At 61.9% G+C, this 18,576-nt stretch overlaps 1 protein-coding gene across 2 annotated transcripts in view; it reads left to right on the forward strand.

The window, feature by feature from the left end:
- PSTPIP1 (proline-serine-threonine phosphatase interacting protein 1) overlaps positions 1–16,232 on the forward strand; it is a 42,487-nt gene extending 26,255 nt beyond the window's left edge. The window contains exons 4-15 of one of the 2 annotated variants that reach the window (XM_055363872.2): positions 3,998–4,032; positions 4,214–4,320; positions 6,563–6,625; positions 7,265–7,363; positions 8,241–8,286; positions 9,316–9,395; positions 9,995–10,093; positions 11,118–11,214; positions 11,684–11,774; positions 14,351–14,406; positions 14,676–14,806; positions 15,950–16,232. In XM_055363872.2, coding sequence (XP_055219847.1) covers positions 3,998–4,032; positions 4,214–4,320; positions 6,563–6,625; positions 7,265–7,363; positions 8,241–8,286; positions 9,316–9,395; positions 9,995–10,093; positions 11,118–11,214; positions 11,684–11,774; positions 14,351–14,406; positions 14,676–14,806; positions 15,950–16,081 — 1,036 coding nt within the window. In that variant the 3' untranslated portion in view covers positions 16,082–16,232. Of the gene's footprint in view, positions 1–3,997; positions 4,033–4,213; positions 4,321–6,562; positions 6,626–7,264; positions 7,364–8,240; positions 8,287–9,315; positions 9,396–9,994; positions 10,094–11,117; positions 11,215–11,683; positions 11,775–14,350; positions 14,407–14,666; positions 14,807–15,949 lie in introns of both variants that reach the window. The other variant, XM_055363871.2, reaches the window with a different exon arrangement.
- Positions 16,233–18,576: the final 2,344 nt, after the last annotated feature.

Raw genomic sequence — 18,576 nt, forward strand, 5'->3', positions numbered from 1 at the left:
CAGTGGCAATGGAGGATGGACACTCCCCACCTCCCATTGGGTCCCAATGGGTCCACCCATTGGGGAGGATGGACCCAGTCCCCAAACTCCAGGGATCCCCACCAGCGCTTTCAGTGCATTTTAAAGACAGCATTAGGGCCAGGCGCCGTGCCTCACGCCTATAATCCCATCACTTTGGGAGGCTGACCTGAGGTCAGGAGTTCGAGACCAGCCTGGCCAACATGGTGAAACCCCGTCTCTATCAAAAATATAAAAATTAGTTGGGCATGGTGACGCGAGCCTGCAGTCCCAGCTACTCAGGAGGCTGAAGCAGGAGAATCACTTGAACCTGGGAGACGGAGGTTGCAGTGAGCCCAGATTGCACCACTGCACTCCAGCCTGGGCTGCAGAGCGAGACTCCATCTTAAAAAAAAAGACAGTGTTAGTATTTGCAGGGGGCTTACCAACATTGCTGACATCATATGTCCAGCCCTGCAGAGACTTTGCCTGACTCTCCTTTCCAGCCTCTGGGCCTTTGCTCCTGCTGTTGCCCTGTTGCTCCCCTGCCCAGTCCCACCCATCCCTCAAGGCCTGCCTGAAATGTCACCTCCCTCAGAAAGCTGTCACCTCCACTCCCCTATTGCTCATCCTGCGTCAGGTAAGGTGCTGGGGGTGCTGCATGCCCCCAGAAGCTGCACAGGGCAGGGGTTTGGGAAACAGGAAAATCAAGGCAAGGCCAGCTTCCTGTAGCCCCTCTGTGGTTACCAGTGGGCAGGTACAGCCCCCAAGGGGTGCAAGTTTGAATCCTCACGTCCCTGCCTCACCCCCAGTTGTCACAAACCAAAAATGCTGTGGTTTTCCTGTCAGAGAGATTTTTAAAATTTTTTTCATGGTCTTTCTTCCTCTGAACTCAGAGAGAATGACGATATTGCTGAGGATATTGGCGGGAGAGAGCCAGGCCCTGTTCCTGTCAGATGTCCCCTGACGCTGGCTCATCGTGGGCACAGCCTCAGCACAGGGAGCCGAGAGGGCTACTCCTGTCAGCTGGTGGGCAGGCAGCAGGGACACAGTGGGGTCAGAGCAGGAAACACACTGGAAATCTGGACTGTATTTGAGCACAGAATTTCAGACTGAGCTTCCTGAGAGCCGAGTCAAAAAGGGCAATGGGATGAGTTACACATGAAGGCACTGGTGACAGATGGCAGTAGGCAGAGGCCTGTGCAGGACCCTGTCTTCAACATGCGATGGAGACACAGTAGAGGCGCTCAGGGAGATCTTGACAGTTTCCCTGCACAGACGGTGGGAGGAAGCAGGAATTTCATGGGGCAGAGAATGACTTTATGTGGCCCCCAGATCCTCCCCAAGATCAGAGCTCGAGGCTGTTCACTTTGGGGGTTCTGGGGCAAAGCTGGGCTCCTCCTCTCATCCACAGAGCTGAGGCTGCCTCCTTGAAACTTCATCTGGGGCCAAGAAAGGGAGGAGTGTTCTGGGCCTTATTGTGTGAGCTGAACTAGGGTGGCCTGATGGTTCCAGCAATGGGGACAGGGGACCTGGGGCAGGAAGGCCTGCAGCCCAGGGGACAGCAAGAGGGGCCTGGAGGGGCCAAAGCCTGCCTGCCCAGGTACCCCAGACAGAGGCAGCACCAGTATCTATGCAGTACCCAAGGCCTAGCCAGGTCATGGGGACAAATGGGAGTTCAAGGTGAGCACAGACCATCACTGTCAAGACTGTCCCAGGGGTGGGACAGAGGCTGAATGTCCACCTGGCAGTGCTGTACGTTCAGGCAGGCTCCCAGCTTTCAGGTGGGGGCTGGGAAAAGGGCCAGCAGCTCCCAGAACCTGCGATTCCTTACAGCACCCCTCAGCCTGAGACCATGAGCCAGGGTGGCCCACAGGTGGGTTTGGGGTTGAGAAAATTTAGATTATGAGCCTGGGGACAATGAGGAGGAGAGCCAGGCATTGCCCCTGTCCTCAAGGGCTCATGGTTCAGCTGCGTGACAGACATCCACTGGGCCAGCCCAAAGTGACATCAGTGCTCAGAAAGGACAAAAGAGGATGCCAGGCAAAGATGCAGCAATGGAGATGGGCATGTGCAAAGGCCCTGAGGCAAGATGGAGCCTGGCACCTGGAAGCAACGGGGGGAGGGGCAGAGAGCAGGGCTGACAGGTGGGAGGTGGAGGTGGTGGGGCAGGGGCTGCAGCGGTGGTGGCAGCTAGCGTAGGACAGTCATGAGATTTAGGAGATAAAATAGAAGGTGGCGGCAAGGAAGGGAGAGGACAGAGCCTGGGGTGACTCCTGGGTTTCTGGTGTGTATAGCTGGTGGACAGTGGTGCCTTTGCCAAGAGGGGAGCCCTGGAAGAGGAGAGGTTTGCAGGGCAGGTGCTGAGTCCGGTTTTGGACACGCTGAATTTGAGGTATCTGTCAGATATGAGACCCAAAAGGTGAGGGCGGGGAAGTGGATGTGCAGGCCCTGAGCTCTGGGAGGGGTCTGGGCATGCTGTGGTCATGAAGGAGGCGGGGCTGGAGGGTGGTGTGTGTGAGGGCTGGCTTGGGGGTGCGGGGACCACGCTGTGCCTGGAGGCCTCTAACTGAATGAGTGGGACTGAGCTGAGGGGTGAACTGACAGGAAGCAGAGGGATTGGAGGTGCCACTGCTGGTGAGGAGTCAGAGAAGAGTCCTGAGCCCCACAAGGGAAGGTGGGGTCACCACACAGCCACCCCGCTCCTTCTTCCTCTCCCTGGTTCCGCCTCTTACCGCAGGGTGGCCACGGGCGCAGCGCCTTCACTCCTCTGACCCTTGGCTTCTCATCTATGAAATGGGATAATAAAGGCACCTGTGCTGGCAGAGTCGTGAGCAGTTCTGACGTCTGGATGAGCATCAGCAGCGCTTGGGGCCGGGCCCCACCCTGAAGCCTCAGCCTCAGGAGGTCGGGGAGGAGCCTGAGAATCTGTATTTCTAACAGGCTCCGCGGATGCTGATGCTGCTGGTCTGTGGACCTCACTTTGGGATCCACGAGTTTAGGGCGAGGGGCCTGGCCCCCACCGATCTCCCCCAGGCCTGGATCCCCAGGTTCCTGCCAGGCTACTGCTCCTCCTTGGCCTCTGCTTCCCCAGGTGTCTACTGAGAGGAGAAGCCCCCTGAGAAGCCTGCCTGGTGCGCTGCCCCCTCCACCCAGGGCTGTCCGGTGGGCGTCATGAGGCCATATGGCCGCCAGGGGGCAGCCGAGCTGCTCCACAGAGGGGCTGCAGGGAGAGCCAGATAAAATACTGGATGCCCAGGTGAACGTGAATTTCAGATAAACAACAAATACTTTAAAAATAAAAGTCCGTTTTAAATACTACAAGGGGCATACTATACTCAAAAAGTGCTCGTTCATCTGAGATTCACATTGCACTGGGTGTCCTGTTTTTATGTGTTCATTCTGGCAGCCCCCGCCCATCATTCCCTGCCTCCTATGCGCAGTGCTGGGCCCTTCCCTCCCTCCCTCCCTGGCAGACAGTGCCCACCTCTCACCTCCTGCGCCCTGCCCTGCTAGCCTCTCCCACGGCCATCCAACCTCCTCCAAACATCCCCCGGGCCACCTGCTGAGAGCCCATCTGAACACTGTCCCCTCCCCTGTAGCCTCACCCTGGGGCCATTTGGTACCTGCCGAGGAGAGAGGGCTGTGAGTGTGTGAGAGGAGTTCAGGGGAGGGAGGGAGGGTCCTGAAGACAATCCCCTCTTCTCTAAGAATGCAGCTAGGAGCACAGATGGTGGGGGCCTTCGGTACCTCCTTCTTCTGCCACATTGCAGGGGGTTGATTGCTTTAATTTGCAGAGAGCTTTGTCTTCCAGAAATCAGTTTGGGGCCCCAGTGGATGGTCACCATCTGGCTAAAGGGTCCCTTGGTTCTAGAGTGACCCAGGGACTTCCCACCAAAATAAAAGTCCTCCCCACTACCCGCCCCGTGGAGGGGGCAGCCTGGACTGCAGGTTCCCGCTGTGCTCTCCTCCTCCTGACCTGGACCCGTCTGTTTTGCAGCTCCCTGAGGGCCTCCTTTGACTCCTTGAAGCAGCGTAAGTCCCCTACCCTGGGGCAATGGGATCTTTTGGGACTGCAAGGCTGGTGGAGGGTTTGGGGGGACAGAAGATGAGGTGTTGGGGCTGGGGCTGGGCTGGCCCACACAGGGGTGAGTTGTGGGTGGCTGAGGCCCATCAGATCTGACACTGGGGACCAGTATCCATGCTCTGCCCCCAGAAATGGAGAATGTGGGCAGCTCACACATCCAGCTGGCCCTGACCCTGCGCGAGGAGCTGCGGAGTCTCGAGGAGTTTCGTGAGAGGCAGAAGGAGCAGAGGAAGAAGGTGAGGCAGGTGCAGGGGGCGGGGGAGCTGCTCCCCCATTTCCAGCCTCTCAGTTGCTGTGGGGGTAGGAGGCTGACCCTCCTGGTAGAGCCAGTGGAGGGTGGCAGGGGTGGTGGTGGGACAGCACCCCAGGCTTTGGGGCTTGAGGGTGATCTGAAGTGGGTAGGGAGGGCAGAGGCCTGGCCACTGGCACTAAGGCCAACTCTTAGTCCCAGAGCCCCATGGAAGGTCCTTCCCGTCGAGCTGCCTCATGCCTAGGAGGATCCTACTACAGCAGACTCTAGAGGGTCTGTGGCAACTTGGCAGTGTCCAGAGGAGGCAGTCTGAGTTGTGGGGGTCACTGGAAACTGGTCTTGAGTCCAAGGATCAGGGCTGATTGTCCTGGAAAAAGGCAGACTTGCAGCTAGTCACCTCACAGGACTGCCCAAGGCTGAGGGGTCAGACACAGACTGGGGTGGGAGAGTTGTATGGCATTGCTTAGCATCCAAAGGTACTTCTCACCCATATGTAGGGCATGGCTGTCCCGAGACAGAGTGACTGCATGGAAGTGAGGTCCCCATCATGGGAGGTGTGTAAGCAGAGGCTGGCAGATGCTTATCAGGGAGGCTGCAGGGCTGAAGTTGGATATAGGTTCCCTGGAGGGCAGGCAGGACGCAGACTGGCCTGGAGGCTGGGCTTGGGCCTGTGAGGATGGGGGCTGAGTCTCTCAGGGCCTTAGTGATGAGGGTGGTGCCCTGCATAGGGTGGGAGGGCAGCACACAGACCCGCTTCTTGCTTGGGGAGGAAGGATCGTTGTAAAGTGGCCGAAGAACTGAAAATGAAAAGTCACAACTGAGCCTCGAAGGGGAAGAAGCTGTACCTGAGGCTGGGGCCAGGCTAGGCCTGGGTGTCCTGGCCATACCACTTCCCATCTCTGTGCCTCAGTTTCCCTCTCACAGGATGGGACACATATGTCTACCTCCCAAGTGCTGGGAGCTCAGCCCAAGCCGTGCGCCCCTCAGTCTCCACAGACAGGGCTCCAGCTCTGGTTAGCAGCTCTGCTGGCAGAAATGTAGCGTGGCTGCCCGTGCCACCTGCCCATCTGCCAGCTGGGCTTTCAGGATTCTAAATGTGGGGTTCTGAGCAGACAGGGGGTCCCCAGAAGCCAGCCCAGGCTTGAGGTGCCGGAGCAGGCACCCTGTCTGAGCTGGGACCTGCCCACAGAGCCTGCAGAGAACCTGCCAGGAAGGAGGGACCCCGGCCCTGCTATTTTGGGCCCTCCTGTGGCCAGAGGAGCTGCACTGGCTGCAAAGGCTGTTTTGGACAGAGCACTCTTTCCCCAAGTGGCCAGGGCCCCGCAGGCAGAGCGCTGTGTTGTAGTGTGTGCCATGTGTGTCTGAGCCTGTGTGTGTGTGTGCGTGTGCCACAGAGCAAGGACACATGCTTACAGGATGGTACACACGTGCCTACGCTCCCCTGCATATGCCTGTGAGCATGTGTCCTTGTCCAGCCCTGTGCACTTGGGTGTTTTGGGGTGTGTGTGTGTGAGTGCCTGTGCCTCGCTGGTCTCCCACCTGGCACAGAACCCCTCCCCTGAGACCCCAGGCACAAACTGGCTCAGTTCTCCTCCTACCTCATAACCCAGTCGCTGTCCTGGCTGTTTTGCCTTCTCTGTCAGAACAGGAAGCCTGGGAGGTGAGGGGAGGCTTTGGCCCCAGACCTCGGCACAGGGGTGGCCACTGTGCCTGCATGTGGCCTGTGGTTGTGTGTGGGTGACTGTGGGAGTGTGTACTTGTGAGTGGCATCTGTGGGTGTGCACAGGAATGCCTGTGATCATGCGTGTGGGCAGCTAGGGATGGGGCCTGTGTGCCTCCGAGTTAATGTGGAACTCTGCATGTATGTGTGTGCCAGAGTGTACACACACGTGTGAGCGACTGTGATGCCTGCAGAGGCTCAGGGATGCAGGATGAACGACTGTGTGCACACGTGTGTTGGGGTGGGAACTCCCCAGCTGGAGACGAAGCTCTGGCCAAGGTCTGCAGCAAGGACCTCACGGCACACCCATGCCCTGTGATTCTCTGTGGCCTTCCGTTGTGAGGGTCACTGTGAAGCAGCAGGCTCCGGGGGAGGGAGGGCAGCCTGTCACCCTCTCTCCAGAGCCAGGAGAGGTGCTGCGCCTCATCCCAGGGACACTCCGTCCTCTTGGCCTAGGGGAGCCTCCCGAGGCCGCGGCCCTCGGCTCAGAACCTCGTGTCCCCTGCAGTATGAGGCCGTCATGGACCGGGTCCAGAAGAGCAAGCTGTCGCTCTACAAGAAGGCCATGGAGGTGAGCGCCAGGGCCTGGGGCCGCAGCCTTCCCTCGAGGAGCAGCGCAGGTCTCAGGGTGCGATCCTGGGTTGTGGCCCCGGGCAGGGCATTTGGAACAGGCTGACCTCAGCATTGGTCCTCGGACCTCGGCCTTGGGCGCACCAGCCTGCGGGGCGCTTGGGCCCGTGCTGGGCGCTATGGCCCCGTGGGGATGGTCCCGGGCCCTTCCCTTGGGGGGCTCGTGAATGAAGGGCAGATGAAGTCAGCTGGGGACTCTAGGGGTGGAGGGAGGAGGGACCCCTGAACTGGATCCTGCGAGACGCTGGACAGGAAGGGAGAGGGGCTCCTAAGAGGGCGCGGCGTGGCGAGGGGCGTGGCGAAGGGCGTGCCCTCGCCGAAGAGCACAGCCCAGGAGGCGGGGCCCGGGGCAGGCCGCGCTGTCCTCAGTGGGGAGGGCCTGAGAGCAGGACTGCCAGCAGCCCCCACGCCTTCTCCATCTCCTTCCGGACCCCCAGATCCCTGTCCCTGGTGAGGATGCCCCCACTCCACCCGCAACCCTCGCCAGGGAAAAAGGGAGGCTGGGCTAAGGGAGCCTCACTCCCGGGGACCACAGAACAGGGCTGTGCAGCCCCCAAGTCACGCCCCTCCACACCCCCAGTCTAAGAAGACATACGAGCAGAAGTGCCGGGATGCGGACGACGCCGAGCAGGCCTTCGAGCGCATTAGCGCCAACGGCCACCAGAAGCAGGTGGAGAAGGTGCGCTGGGCTGCTGGGCCGTGTGGGTCACCCAGGGCTGGGGGCAGTGGGGGAGGCAGGGAAGGGGTGCCGTAGACACCCCCAGGCAAGATCTGCATCTGGGGATGCTGCTTAGCCCTCTCTGACCCCCAGTCTCCCCATCTGTGAAATGGGTTTCCTAGAGAGAACCTCAGGCCATGGACAGGCAGGTCAGCTGGATCCCCTTTGCCACCATCAGGCGGCACTCAGGGATCCATTCCTCGGTGCAGGCCCACTGAGGCCCACAGGGCGATGAGAGCAGACGCCAACCCTCACACAACCTTGGAGAAGGGCTCAGTAGGCCCATGTCACAGAGAGGAAACTGAGGCTCACAGTAAGTGACTTGTCTAAGGTCTCAGAGCCAGGAAGCAGCAGAGAAGGGACCCCCAACTCAGGTGGTCTAGAGCCCATGCTCCTGATGCTGTGGCCCCTAGGCCAGAGTGGGGGTATCAGAGCTCCCAGAGCCCAGGAAACACATCACTCATTGCACAGACAGGAAGGCTGAGGCCCAGAGAGGGAAGTGGCCTGAGGGTGAGCTGGGGGCAGTCAGTCAGGGGCCAGAGCCCAAGTTCCAGCCAGAGGGCTCAGCAGTAGTTGCACCTCTCCTGTGGGTTGTAGTCTCACTCTTCACAGGCATCCTCCTGGGCTCGGCTCCTGTCTTCGTTCCCTTTCCATGGAGCTAGCCTGTGGTCCTCTGTGGGCGGAGGTTGCTTGTGGATGATGGCATCTGCCCATAGTTGGCTCCTGAATGTGCCCCCCAGGGTGGCCGGGGAAGCTGTGACAGTCACTTCAGGTCTGCTGGGGTGGGCCCTGGCTCCTGGGGCAGGGGCTTAGCGCTGCTTCCCCTCTGTTTCCTCAGAGTCAGAACAAAGCCAGGCAGTGCAAGGACTCGGCCACCGAGGCAGGTATGTGGGCCTGGCTGCCCCATCCGACCGGGGCGGAGGCCTGGGCGGTACTCCCCACACACACCTCCTCACCCTGGGGACACACACACTCCCCCTGGCTGCACAGTCATGGGCGCGGCGCTCTCATTCCAGATATGTGCCGTCAACGTAAACGCTGTGTTCCCCCATTCACCAGCCCTTCTCGGTGCTTCATGTGTTCAGTCCTCACAGCTGCCCTCTGAGGTGGCTGCTGTTATTGTTCCCTTTCTTAACAGATGAGGAAACAGAGGCACTAAAAGGTCCAGTACTTGCCCCAGGTTACAGCCAATAAGTGGTGGGGGCTGCATTTGAACCCAGGCCATCGGGCTTCAGAGCCCAGGACTTGCATGGCACAGCCCCAGGAGACAGAGCCGCTCATCTCTCACATGCATGTGTGCACACACACTCTCAAGCTCAGGCACACGCATGTGTGCACATAGCCTTCTCTGGGCCTCTGTCCTTCACTTGATGCCCGAATCCTACCAACACCCTTGTCCCTGCTGGTGCCCCACCAACCAGACACAGCACCCACCCTCCTCCCTTCCCCTGGGAAGGCCTCTCCCTTCTGCTCTGCCTTTACTGGGACTCAGCTACTCCCTCGGCTAGGGGACAGGTGACCTCCAGAGATCTGGGCACAGAAGTTGTGACCCAAGCCTGTGGGACTCCACCCCTCCTCCAGCGCCCTCTCAGCTGCCTTCTCTGAACCTCAGTTTCCCCTCTGGAAAGTGAGGTGGGGCGCCCAGAGATGCCCAGAGGCCAATACTCTGGACTTGCATATATGAGGCTCCACTCCAGCCCTCAGGCAGCTCAGAGCACAGTTGGGGAGCAGCAGCAGTACCAGCGTGGGTGGCCCTGACGGGCATTCAGATGAGGCCCTGCCAACTGCTAGAGCAGGTCCCATGGGGGAGGCGGGGCTCCCAGTGGGAAGAGGCATCCAGGATGGGACCTGCTGGAGCACAGGGGTGGAGGAGCTCGTGTCAGGGCCCTCCCTGAGGCTGCCTGCGCTTTCAGAGCGGGTATACAGGCAGAGCATTGCGCAGCTGGAGAAGGTCCGGGCCGAGTGGGAGCAGGAGCACCGGACCACCTGTGAGGTGAGTGGCCCACGTGGAGCCTCGTTTTCCCCAGCTGGGAAGTGTGAGACACCCGTCCCTACTCCAGCTGCTTAAAGGGGCCCAAGCGAGGCAGTTGGGGAAAGTACCTGTTAACTCACTCGTTTATTCAGCCTCCTGCTCACAGGCCTGTGCTGGGCCCTGGCCCTGTTGCTTGTCGCCTGGCCTTGAGTCCTGGGCCCCTTCGTTGCAGGCAGGCATTCTTCCACCCTTTTTGTTGAAGCCACAACTGGGACTTGGACTAAACCCACAGCCTCTCTGGGTGCTGCCGACGGACAGGGCCTGGGGAACAGGGCTCAGGACTCCCGTCCGAGGTCCCTCTCACTACCCTTCTGCCTCGGTGTGGTGCAGCCTGAAGGGAGGCTGGGGCAGGGACCCCCTGGGCAGCTCCACCTCCCTCCCTGCAGCCTCAGGGCTGGCCCGGAGTCGGGATGGGGACCCTAGGGCACTCTCTCCTTTGGACTGGCCTTCCAGCAGAGAGGGCTGGCCTGGTCAGCTCCGGCTGAGCTGTGAATGGGGCCCAGCCTGGCCGGGCCCTGCAGCCGCCTCCTCACTGCTCACCTCCCTCCCACTGCCCCCAGGCCTTTCAGCTGCAGGAGTTTGACCGGCTGACCATTCTCCGCAACGCCCTGTGGGTGCACAGCAACCAGCTCTCCATGCAGTGTGTCAAGGATGATGAGGTGGGGGCTGAGGGCCTTGGTGTGGGGTAAGGGAGGGCAGCCTCTAGGCGGCAAAGCGCCCAGGTCCATCTGAGCCGGTCAACAAGCACCTGGTCCTCTGTGATCCAAGCCTGGCCCCAGGGGTCTCAGGCCTCAGCAGCTCAGCCTTTGCCCCCAGAACCCCAGGACAGGAGCTCAGTACCGCACAGGGCCATGGCTTCTCTGCCTGGAAGATGATGACTCTGTGGTTCCCCTATCTGACTTCCTCCTTATGCCTCAGAGCCACAGAGCACCTGCTCCCTCTGCCGGGGATGGGAGGGGAGGTGGACACAGCTGTCAGAGGTTGGCAGAAGCTGGAGGACCGTGGCTGCTCTGCTCTAGGCCTGGTGCTTGCAGGAGCCGAGGCGCAGTCCTTCCTCTGCTCCCCACATCTCCAGGGTGTCCTGGTTCCCCTTACTGAGCCCAACCTGCTGGGTGGGTCCTCCCCAGCAGAGAGGGCCCCCAGCCAGGGTCCCTGAGCTCTGTGGATGCAGCCCAGCACACGGCTCTCCCGGGCAGCCCTGGCCCCCTTGCCTGCTGTGTTTCCTGCCTGACGCTCCTGTCCGGGGCTGTGGGGGTTGATTTTCTTGTTGTTATTTTTGCCCAAGTGACTCGAGCCCCCTGCTGCCTCCTCGCCTCCTTGAGGTAGAAGGGCGAGCTCTGGACCCACTCTCCTAGCCCCAAGGCCTGGCTGTGCTGCATTCTCACTCTGTGACCTTGGGCAAGTCACTCTCCTCTGAGTTTCCTCATCTATCCAATGGGAAAAGTGGGGTCTACCTTAGAGGACAGGTGTGAGTTAAGTCCCTTGCACAGGGCCTTGCACACAGAAGGTGTTCAGGAAACAGGAAGCTGTCAGCCAGGGCCGTGACCCCTCAGGATCAAAGACCCCGAGCCGCGCACAATGGCCTGTGAGGAGGCTGGTGGGTGGGGGCCGCTGGCCAGAGTTCAGGCCCACAGAGGGGCAGAGTGGGCATCGGGCTGCGGCCTCTGCTCTTTCCTGCCCCAGCTCTACGAGGAAGTGCGGCTGACGCTGGAAGGCTGCAGCATAGACGCCGACATCGACGGTTTCATCCAGGCCAAGAGCACGGGCACAGAGCCCCCCGGTGAGGCCCAGCCTGCGGACAGCGCAGCCTCTAGGTGCACTGAGCCCCTGGGAAGGCCCGGCCCTGAGCCTCAAGTGCCAGGACAGGGCTGGGGTAGCTCACAGCTCCCTTCAGGGCAGAGAAGCCCTAGCAGGGGTTGTGGGGGGTTGGGTCCCAGGCCTGCTGCCTCCTCTCAGGCAAAGCTAAGGGCATGATGGCACTCAGAGGAAGAGGTGGGGATGCGGATTGAGGTGAGGAGCTCCCACGGCCCCCACTCCCCACCTGTTTGGTTCCACTGGATCACGGGTCCAGAATATTAGGTCTCGATGGTACCTACGGTGGGGTCTCTCATGGGAGCAAGACAGGCACCTCCCCAGGCACCAGGATGGGCCAGGGCCAGATTGGGAATGTAGGGCCCCAGCTGAGTCTCTGGCAGGGCCAGAATGGGGTGTTGGGGGCCGCCCTGGGGCTCACGGCTTGCTGTCTGCAGCTCCGGTGCCCTACCAGAACTACTACGATCGGGAGGTCACCCCGCTGACCAGCAGCCCTGGCATACAGCCGTCCTGCGGCATGATAAAGAGGTGAGGCCCCGACAGATGGAGGGAGGGCCTGAGGCTGGGCCAGGAAGTGGGTCGAGCCCCTCCTCTGCACCTGGCCCTTCCTCGTTCACTGAGCACCTACTATGTATCTGTATCTGGTGCCCAGTTTAGGTGCTGGGCACTCTGTGGAGACAAGATAGGCTCAGTTCAGCCTATGGAACCCTCAGCCCAAGGGACCCAGACACTAAGTGAATAATCACACCCCAATTATTCACTAGGGGAGGTGCTCCCAGCTCTGGGGAGGCCCCTATGCTGGCTTCCTTGTCCCTGGGGCCTCATGTGAGCCTGGTGCCCTGGCAGGCTGCAGTGGCAACGCTGTCTGGCTGGAGCAGGACTGGGGCATCTGGAGAATTCTCCAGGCTTTTCCAGGGCCCCTTCCCCGGCCTGGCTGCAGTCAAGTGCCAAGGTCCTAGTGCTGGGCCTCAATGTGTGACCTGGGCAAGTCATTCACACTCTCTAAGGCCAGGGCCCTGAGTGTTGGGGTCAGATTCAGAATCTAAGGACTCTCCTGGTTCAGGCCTTGAATGACGAAGGTGACAGCCCATTGGGAGCACTATAGCCAGCTTAGGGAGCCCTCGTAGCCAGGCCTTTGAGGGAGGCCATGTGCCCTGTGAGCATCCACAAGGGTCGGTGGGTTTCACATGGTGCCTGTGCCCCCACCGCCATGCCACCACTCTTCAGCCACCCTTCAACCAAGAAGGCCCTGCCTCTGGGAGGTAGTGGACTGTGGGGAGAGGCGGATGCAGTTCCCGGCCCTTGCCAAGGACCAGCTCATTCCAGGAGCTGGTCCCCTCAGCCCCCTCAGGAGCCCCTGGAACTTCCTACTCCTGGGAGGCAGAGGCTCGTGGGAACCACCTGTGCTTAGAGAGGAGCACACACACACCCTCTTTGAGAATCTTGTGCAAGCAGTGACCCCAGGAGGCAGCACACCCGCAGCCTCACATGCTACAAAAGCTTGTGAGACAGGCTTCCCTGTGTCTGGTGAGGACCTGGATCCCAGCAAAGGTGGTCATTTAAGCAACTGGACAAAAGAGCTCACCTGAAGCAGTACCAGGAAGGGGCAGAAAGGAGTGGCCCCAGAGAGGATGAGAGAGAGAGAGAGAGATGTCCTGCAGGGCGGAGGGAGGCCTGGCTGCTGGAGGGGGCTGGTCAGGCCTCTGGATGGGGCATCTAGAAGCCAGGCAGGGCTGGGAAGAGGCGGGGGTCAGTGACTGGGAGTCAGAAGTGTAGACAGTCTGGGGAAAAGAGGCGTGGGGCACGCAGCACAATGGCTTGGCAAGCCCTGCACACCTTTCCCCCTGCCCTGGCCACTTCCTCCTCCTGTCCCCAGCCCCTGCTGTCTTGCACCCTGTCCTTTGCTGCCTGGGGTGCTGGCACGTGTGTCTGCCCACCTGTGTTGGTGTCAGGCCCTCCCATGTGCTGGGTCCACGCATGTCCACCCTGCGCATGTGTGTGCACTCCTGGGGCCTTGGCCCTCAGCCCCTCATGTGGGAAAGGCCCCCCACATGCCACCTTGAATTGCAGGGCTGCCCCCCACAGGCCCCTGAGTCATGGCTCAGCCCCTCACCTGCATTCAAGATCCCTCAGGGTCTGGTCCAGTCTCTACTTCAGTCCTGTCCGCCACACACCCAAATTGGTCCACTCCACTCCACAAACCCCACCTGTGCCATGCCTCCTCCCCTGCACCTGAGCCCTCCCTCTCCTGGTCACCCGCAGTGCCTCGCTCCCCCTTCTCTCCTAGTAAAGCTTCACTCATCTTTGAAGACTCAGCCCCACCCCACCAAGAAGCCCTCTTGCCTTGGAGGCAGTGTCAGCCTCTACTTGTTGAGCCCTCACTACTGCCCACTTCAGGGGGTGCCCCCAGCATCTGCCGCATCTGCCTCTTCTGTTTTATTTTCCTTTATTCAGTAAACCTTCATGACCCCAGCTCAGTCCAGGCCTAAGCCTGGTGCAGGGGCAGGGGTAAAGTAGCCCAGCGCTGTCCCGGAACTCCTGTGAACAGGGTGGCTGAGCTGGCCTGATCACCGTGGGCCCACAGGGAGGAGGGCTGGCTCGGCCCAGGCAGTGGAGGCCTCAGCAGGGCAAGTGAGCCAGGCTTTGTGTGGCAGTGCACCCCCCACCCCTACCCACGGCGGAAGCTGCTAGGGCAAGCTAGAGCAGGGGCCTGGAGGGTGAGGACTAGGCATCTTCCCACGAGGCCTCAGTGCAGAGGTCCTAGAACCCCCAAAGGGCCATGGGAGTCTTCCAATGAAGCTGCAGCTTCGGGGGTTCTAGGATCCCCCCCAAGGGCCCTGCAGGGAGCAGGTGCTGAGATGGCCTGCAGAGGGCGCCAGTGGAGGGCGTAGCTGGGGAAGGAGGAGCCACCGGGACTACTTTCTGGGGAGCCCTCCAGCCTGAGGGGCACCTCATAAATGACATCCATGCCTGGAGGCTAGGGGTAGCCCCAGCCCTGGCAGAGCGCGTGCAGCTCTGAGACCTCTCCCTGTCTAAACCCTCCCTCCCGGTGGGTCCCTGAGTGTGGGGCGGGGGCACTCACCCTCTTTCCTCCCCGTTCCCAGGTTCTCTGGACTGCTGCACGGAAGTCCCAAGACCACTTCGTTGGCAGCTTCTGCTGGTAAAGGGGGTCAGGAGGGGACCCCCAAACACACTGATCCTGGGGGAGAGGAGAGGTCTCCCACATGGTACAGATGGGGCCACTGAGGCCCTCAAGAGGAAGTGTGTGTCCCCCAACAGCAAGTGTGGGTCCCCCAACAGCAAGTGTGGACAGCAGAAGGAAGAGGCAGGGCCCAGCATGGAGAAACCCCATTCTAGTAGGACCTCCAGGGGCCAGTGTCCCCAGAAAGGGGAGGAGTCCATGTCTCACCCTGCTCTTAGCCTCCACAGAGACCCTGACCCCCACCCCCACCCCCGAGCGGAATGAGGGTGTCTACACAGCCATCGCAGTGCAGGAGATACAGGGAAACCCGGCCTCGCCAGCCCAGGAGTACCGGGCGCTCTACGATTATACAGCGCAGGTGAGGCCTCTACACCCCAAACCCACCTGTGCCACCTCCCCTGCACCTGAGAGCTCTCTCTCCTATCCAGTGCCTTGCGTCATCTCTCCTAACGGTTTCACTCATCTTCGAGCATCCTCTCCTCCTCAGGAGGGCACGTGTGCCCGAGTGTGTCCACACTAGCAAGGGTACCTGGGAGTGTGCTTGGATGTGAGCTCTGAGAACAGCACCCAGGGCTTGTGGGGCCTCAGTGTGCATGTACTGACTGGAAGCTGGTGTGCAGCAGGCCTGTACACAGCACACACGTGGAACACATGTACCTATGCCGTCTACACAGGCTGGGTGCTGAGTGGTGCACACGTGCAGGGAGCTGGCAGAGCCTGGAGCTGCCTGCAGGTCATAGCTTGAGGGCCAGGCTCTGTGCCTTTGGGTCAGGGCCCTGTCCTTCGTGGCCATGGATGTGGAAAACTGTGGCCAGAATGAGTCTTGCTATCGTGCCAGGATTGATTTTCTGATGTCCATAGGGTAAGGATGAACCAAGGCAGCCACAGGGCAGCTATGAGAGTCCTTTCTGCTCCCTGCTTGAGGGGAAGAGTGCATAGCCAGACCTCACATCCACCTGGACTGAGGCCAAGCACCCCCACATAACCAGGCAGGCTGGGTGTGGACTCCACTGATGAGGCCAGGGCTTGGGGAGGCAGGGAAGCCAGGCCAGGAGAGTGATGGGGTACTTGGATGGCAGTGGCTAGCTGGGGCTGGGGACCACAAAGGGGAGGCTTGTGGTAAGCTTAGGCATGAGTGTGCCCTGGGCTTGGGGTATGATGAGCACCTGTGACCCCTGACATGCTCCAGTCATTGCGTCTCCAGAGTGGGAGAGGGGAGGTGAGGCTGGGAAGAAACCCAGGTTGGGGGAGGCCTATGATGACAAACTGAGGGGGATGGGAGGCCCGGTCCCTTGGGTTACCCCCGGTCCCTTGGGTTACCCCCGGTCCCTTGGGTTACCCCCATCTTGTGTCTCCAAGGGGCTGCCCCAGCAGGCACAGACACAGCTCGGCTGCCCCTGCCCACCCTGGGAGACATGCTGCATTTACTGCTGGGTGGGGGAACGCCAGGCCCCTCCCTGCAGGCCCTTCCAGCGTCATGCACTTTCAATCTCTTGGCCAGAACCCAGATGAGCTGGACCTGTCCGCGGGAGACATCCTGGAGGTGATCCTGGAAGGGGAGGATGGCTGGTGGACAGTGGAGAGGAACGGGCAGCGTGGCTTCGTCCCTGGTTCCTACCTGGAGAAGCTTTGAGGAAGGGCCAGGAGCCCCTTTGGATCTGCCCTGCCAGTGGAGCCAGCAGTGCCCCCAGCACTGTCCCTGCCTTGCTAGGGCCCAGAACCAAGCGTCCCCCAGCCCCGAGAGGGAGCCTGTCTCCCAGGGAATAAAGGAGTGCGTTGTTCTCCTTGGTGTGCTGGGGTCCCGTTCTTTTCCTCCTGCTCCAGTGTCCGAGTGCTCAGTTCAGAGGAGGCAAAGGAACAAGGGAAGGAGCCTGGATGGTGGAGTTCCCCAACTCAGCCGAGGCTTCAGCTATAGTTGGAGAAGAGGCCTGGCCCCAGTTGCTAGGAGCTCCCAGACTGCCAGGGAGACACATTCACACCTGGACAGAGGACACAGGGGTGCAGGAGGATGTGGCAGGGGCAAGAAGGGCTCAGCAGGGCTGCAATAGGGAGAGCAGGCTTCTTGGGGGCAGAGGGTTGAGCAGGTCCACGGCTGGGCAGCAGTGGCCAGGCCAGGGCAAGTGCGTGGGCAAAGGTGAGGTTGGGGGTACACCCAGGAATATTCTGAGGACTCAGTTTGGAAACACGAAGCTGATGATGGATCTGTTGGAGAGACCATGGTGGGAGCCCAGGAAGACAGGCTTGTGGGTGCAAGTGGGGCCTGGGGAAGCCACTGCTGCCCATGACACTCCCCTCAACATGGCAACCAACCCCGGCAGAGCAGGGGTCCAGAGCCCAGGCAGGTTGGCCCCGGGCACAGAGGGAGCTGTTCTTGAAGGCCTTCAGCCCCTTCTCTTTTTAGTCCCAGGAACATAACTTTCACTGCTGGCCAAGCCCTGCTCCAACCAAGATTGATGATAGGCTTCATCCATGGCAAACGCATGGGGAGTGGGTGTGGAGGAGAGGGCCCCTGGCCACTGACCACTCCTCAGTCCTGGGAGTGGCCAAGCCAGCCCACCTCACACCCTCCTGGGATCCCCACCCTGCTTCAGAGCCAAGAAGGCCCAGGACTGTAAGGGGTGGGATGGGGGACACAGTGGTCCTCCTCTGCTGGGACCACACTGATGAGCTGCTGCAGGGCACTGCTGTTCCCAGGGGGGAGGGGGCACGGGGGGAGGGGGAGACGGGGGGGAGATGGGGGGGGAGACGGGGGAGGGAAGAGGGGGAGACGGGGGGGAGACGGGGGGGAGACGGGGGGGAGACGGGGGGGAGACGGGGGAGGGGAGACGGGGGAGGGGAGAGGGGGAGACGGGGGAGGGGAGAGGGGGAGACGGGGGAGGGGAGAGGGGGAGACGGGGGAGGGGAGAGGGGGAGACGGGGGAGGGGAGAGGGGGAGACGGGGGAGGGGAGAGGGGGAGACGGGGGAGGGGAGAGGGGGAGACGGGGGAGGGGAGAGGGGGAGACGGGGGAGGGGAGAGGGGGAGACGGGGGAGGGGAGAGGGGGAGACGGGGGAGGGGAGAGGGGGAGAGGGGGAGACGGGGGAGGGGAGAGGGGGAGACGGGGGAGGGGAGAGGGGGAGACGGGGGAGGGGAGAGGGGGAGAGGGGGAGACGGAGGGGAGAGGGGGAGACGGGGGAGGGGAGAGGGGGAGAGGGGGAGACGGAGGGGAGAGGGGGAGACGGGGGAGGGGAGAGGGGGAGACGGGGGAGGGGAGAGGGGGAGACGGGGGAGGGGAGAGGGGGAGACGGGGGAGGGGAGAGGGGGAGACGGGGGAGGGGAGAGGGGGAGACGGGGGAGGGGAGAGGGGGAGACGGGGGAGGGGAGAGGGGGAGACGGGGGAGGGGAGAGGGGGAGACGGGGGAGGGGAGAGGGGGGAGGGGAGAGGGGGGAGGGGAGAGGGGGAGACGGGGGAGGGGAGAGGGGGAGACGGGGGAGGGGAGAGGGGGAGACGGGGGAGGGGAGAGGGGGAGACGGGGGAGGGGAGAGGGGGAGACGGGGGAGGGGAGAGGGGGGAGGGGAGAGGGGGGAGGGGAGAGGGGGAGACGGGGGAGGGGAGAGGGGGAGACGGGGGAGGGGAGAGGGGGAGACGGGGGAGGGGAGAGGGGGAGACGGGGGAGGGGAGAGGGGGGAGGGGAGAGGGGGGAGGGGAGAGGGGGGAGGGGAGAGGGGGGAGGGGAGAGGGGGGAGGGGAGAGGGGGAGACGGGGGAGGGGAGAGGGGGAGACGGGGGAGGGGAGAGGGGGAGACGGGGGAGGGGAAGACGGGGGAGACGGGGGAGGGGAAGACGGGGGAGACGGGGGAGGGGAAGACGGGGGAGACGGGGGAGGGGAAGACGGGGGAGACGGGGGAGGGGAAGACGGGGGAGACGGGGGAGGGGAAGACGGGGGAGACGGGGGAGGGGAAGACGGGGGAGACGGGGGAGATGGGGGAGGGGAAGACGGGGGAGACGGGGGAGGGGAAGACGGGGGAGACGGGGGAGGGGAAGACGGGGGAGACGGGGGAGGGGAAGACGGGGGAGACGGGGGAGACGGGGGAGGGGAAGACGGGGGAGACGGGGGAGACGGGGGAGGGGAAGACGGGGGAGACGGGG

Source organism: Gorilla gorilla, chromosome 16 (assembly GCF_029281585.2).
Source record: "Gorilla gorilla gorilla isolate KB3781 chromosome 16, NHGRI_mGorGor1-v2.1_pri, whole genome shotgun sequence".
Taxonomy (NCBI): domain Eukaryota; kingdom Metazoa; phylum Chordata; class Mammalia; order Primates; family Hominidae; genus Gorilla; species Gorilla gorilla.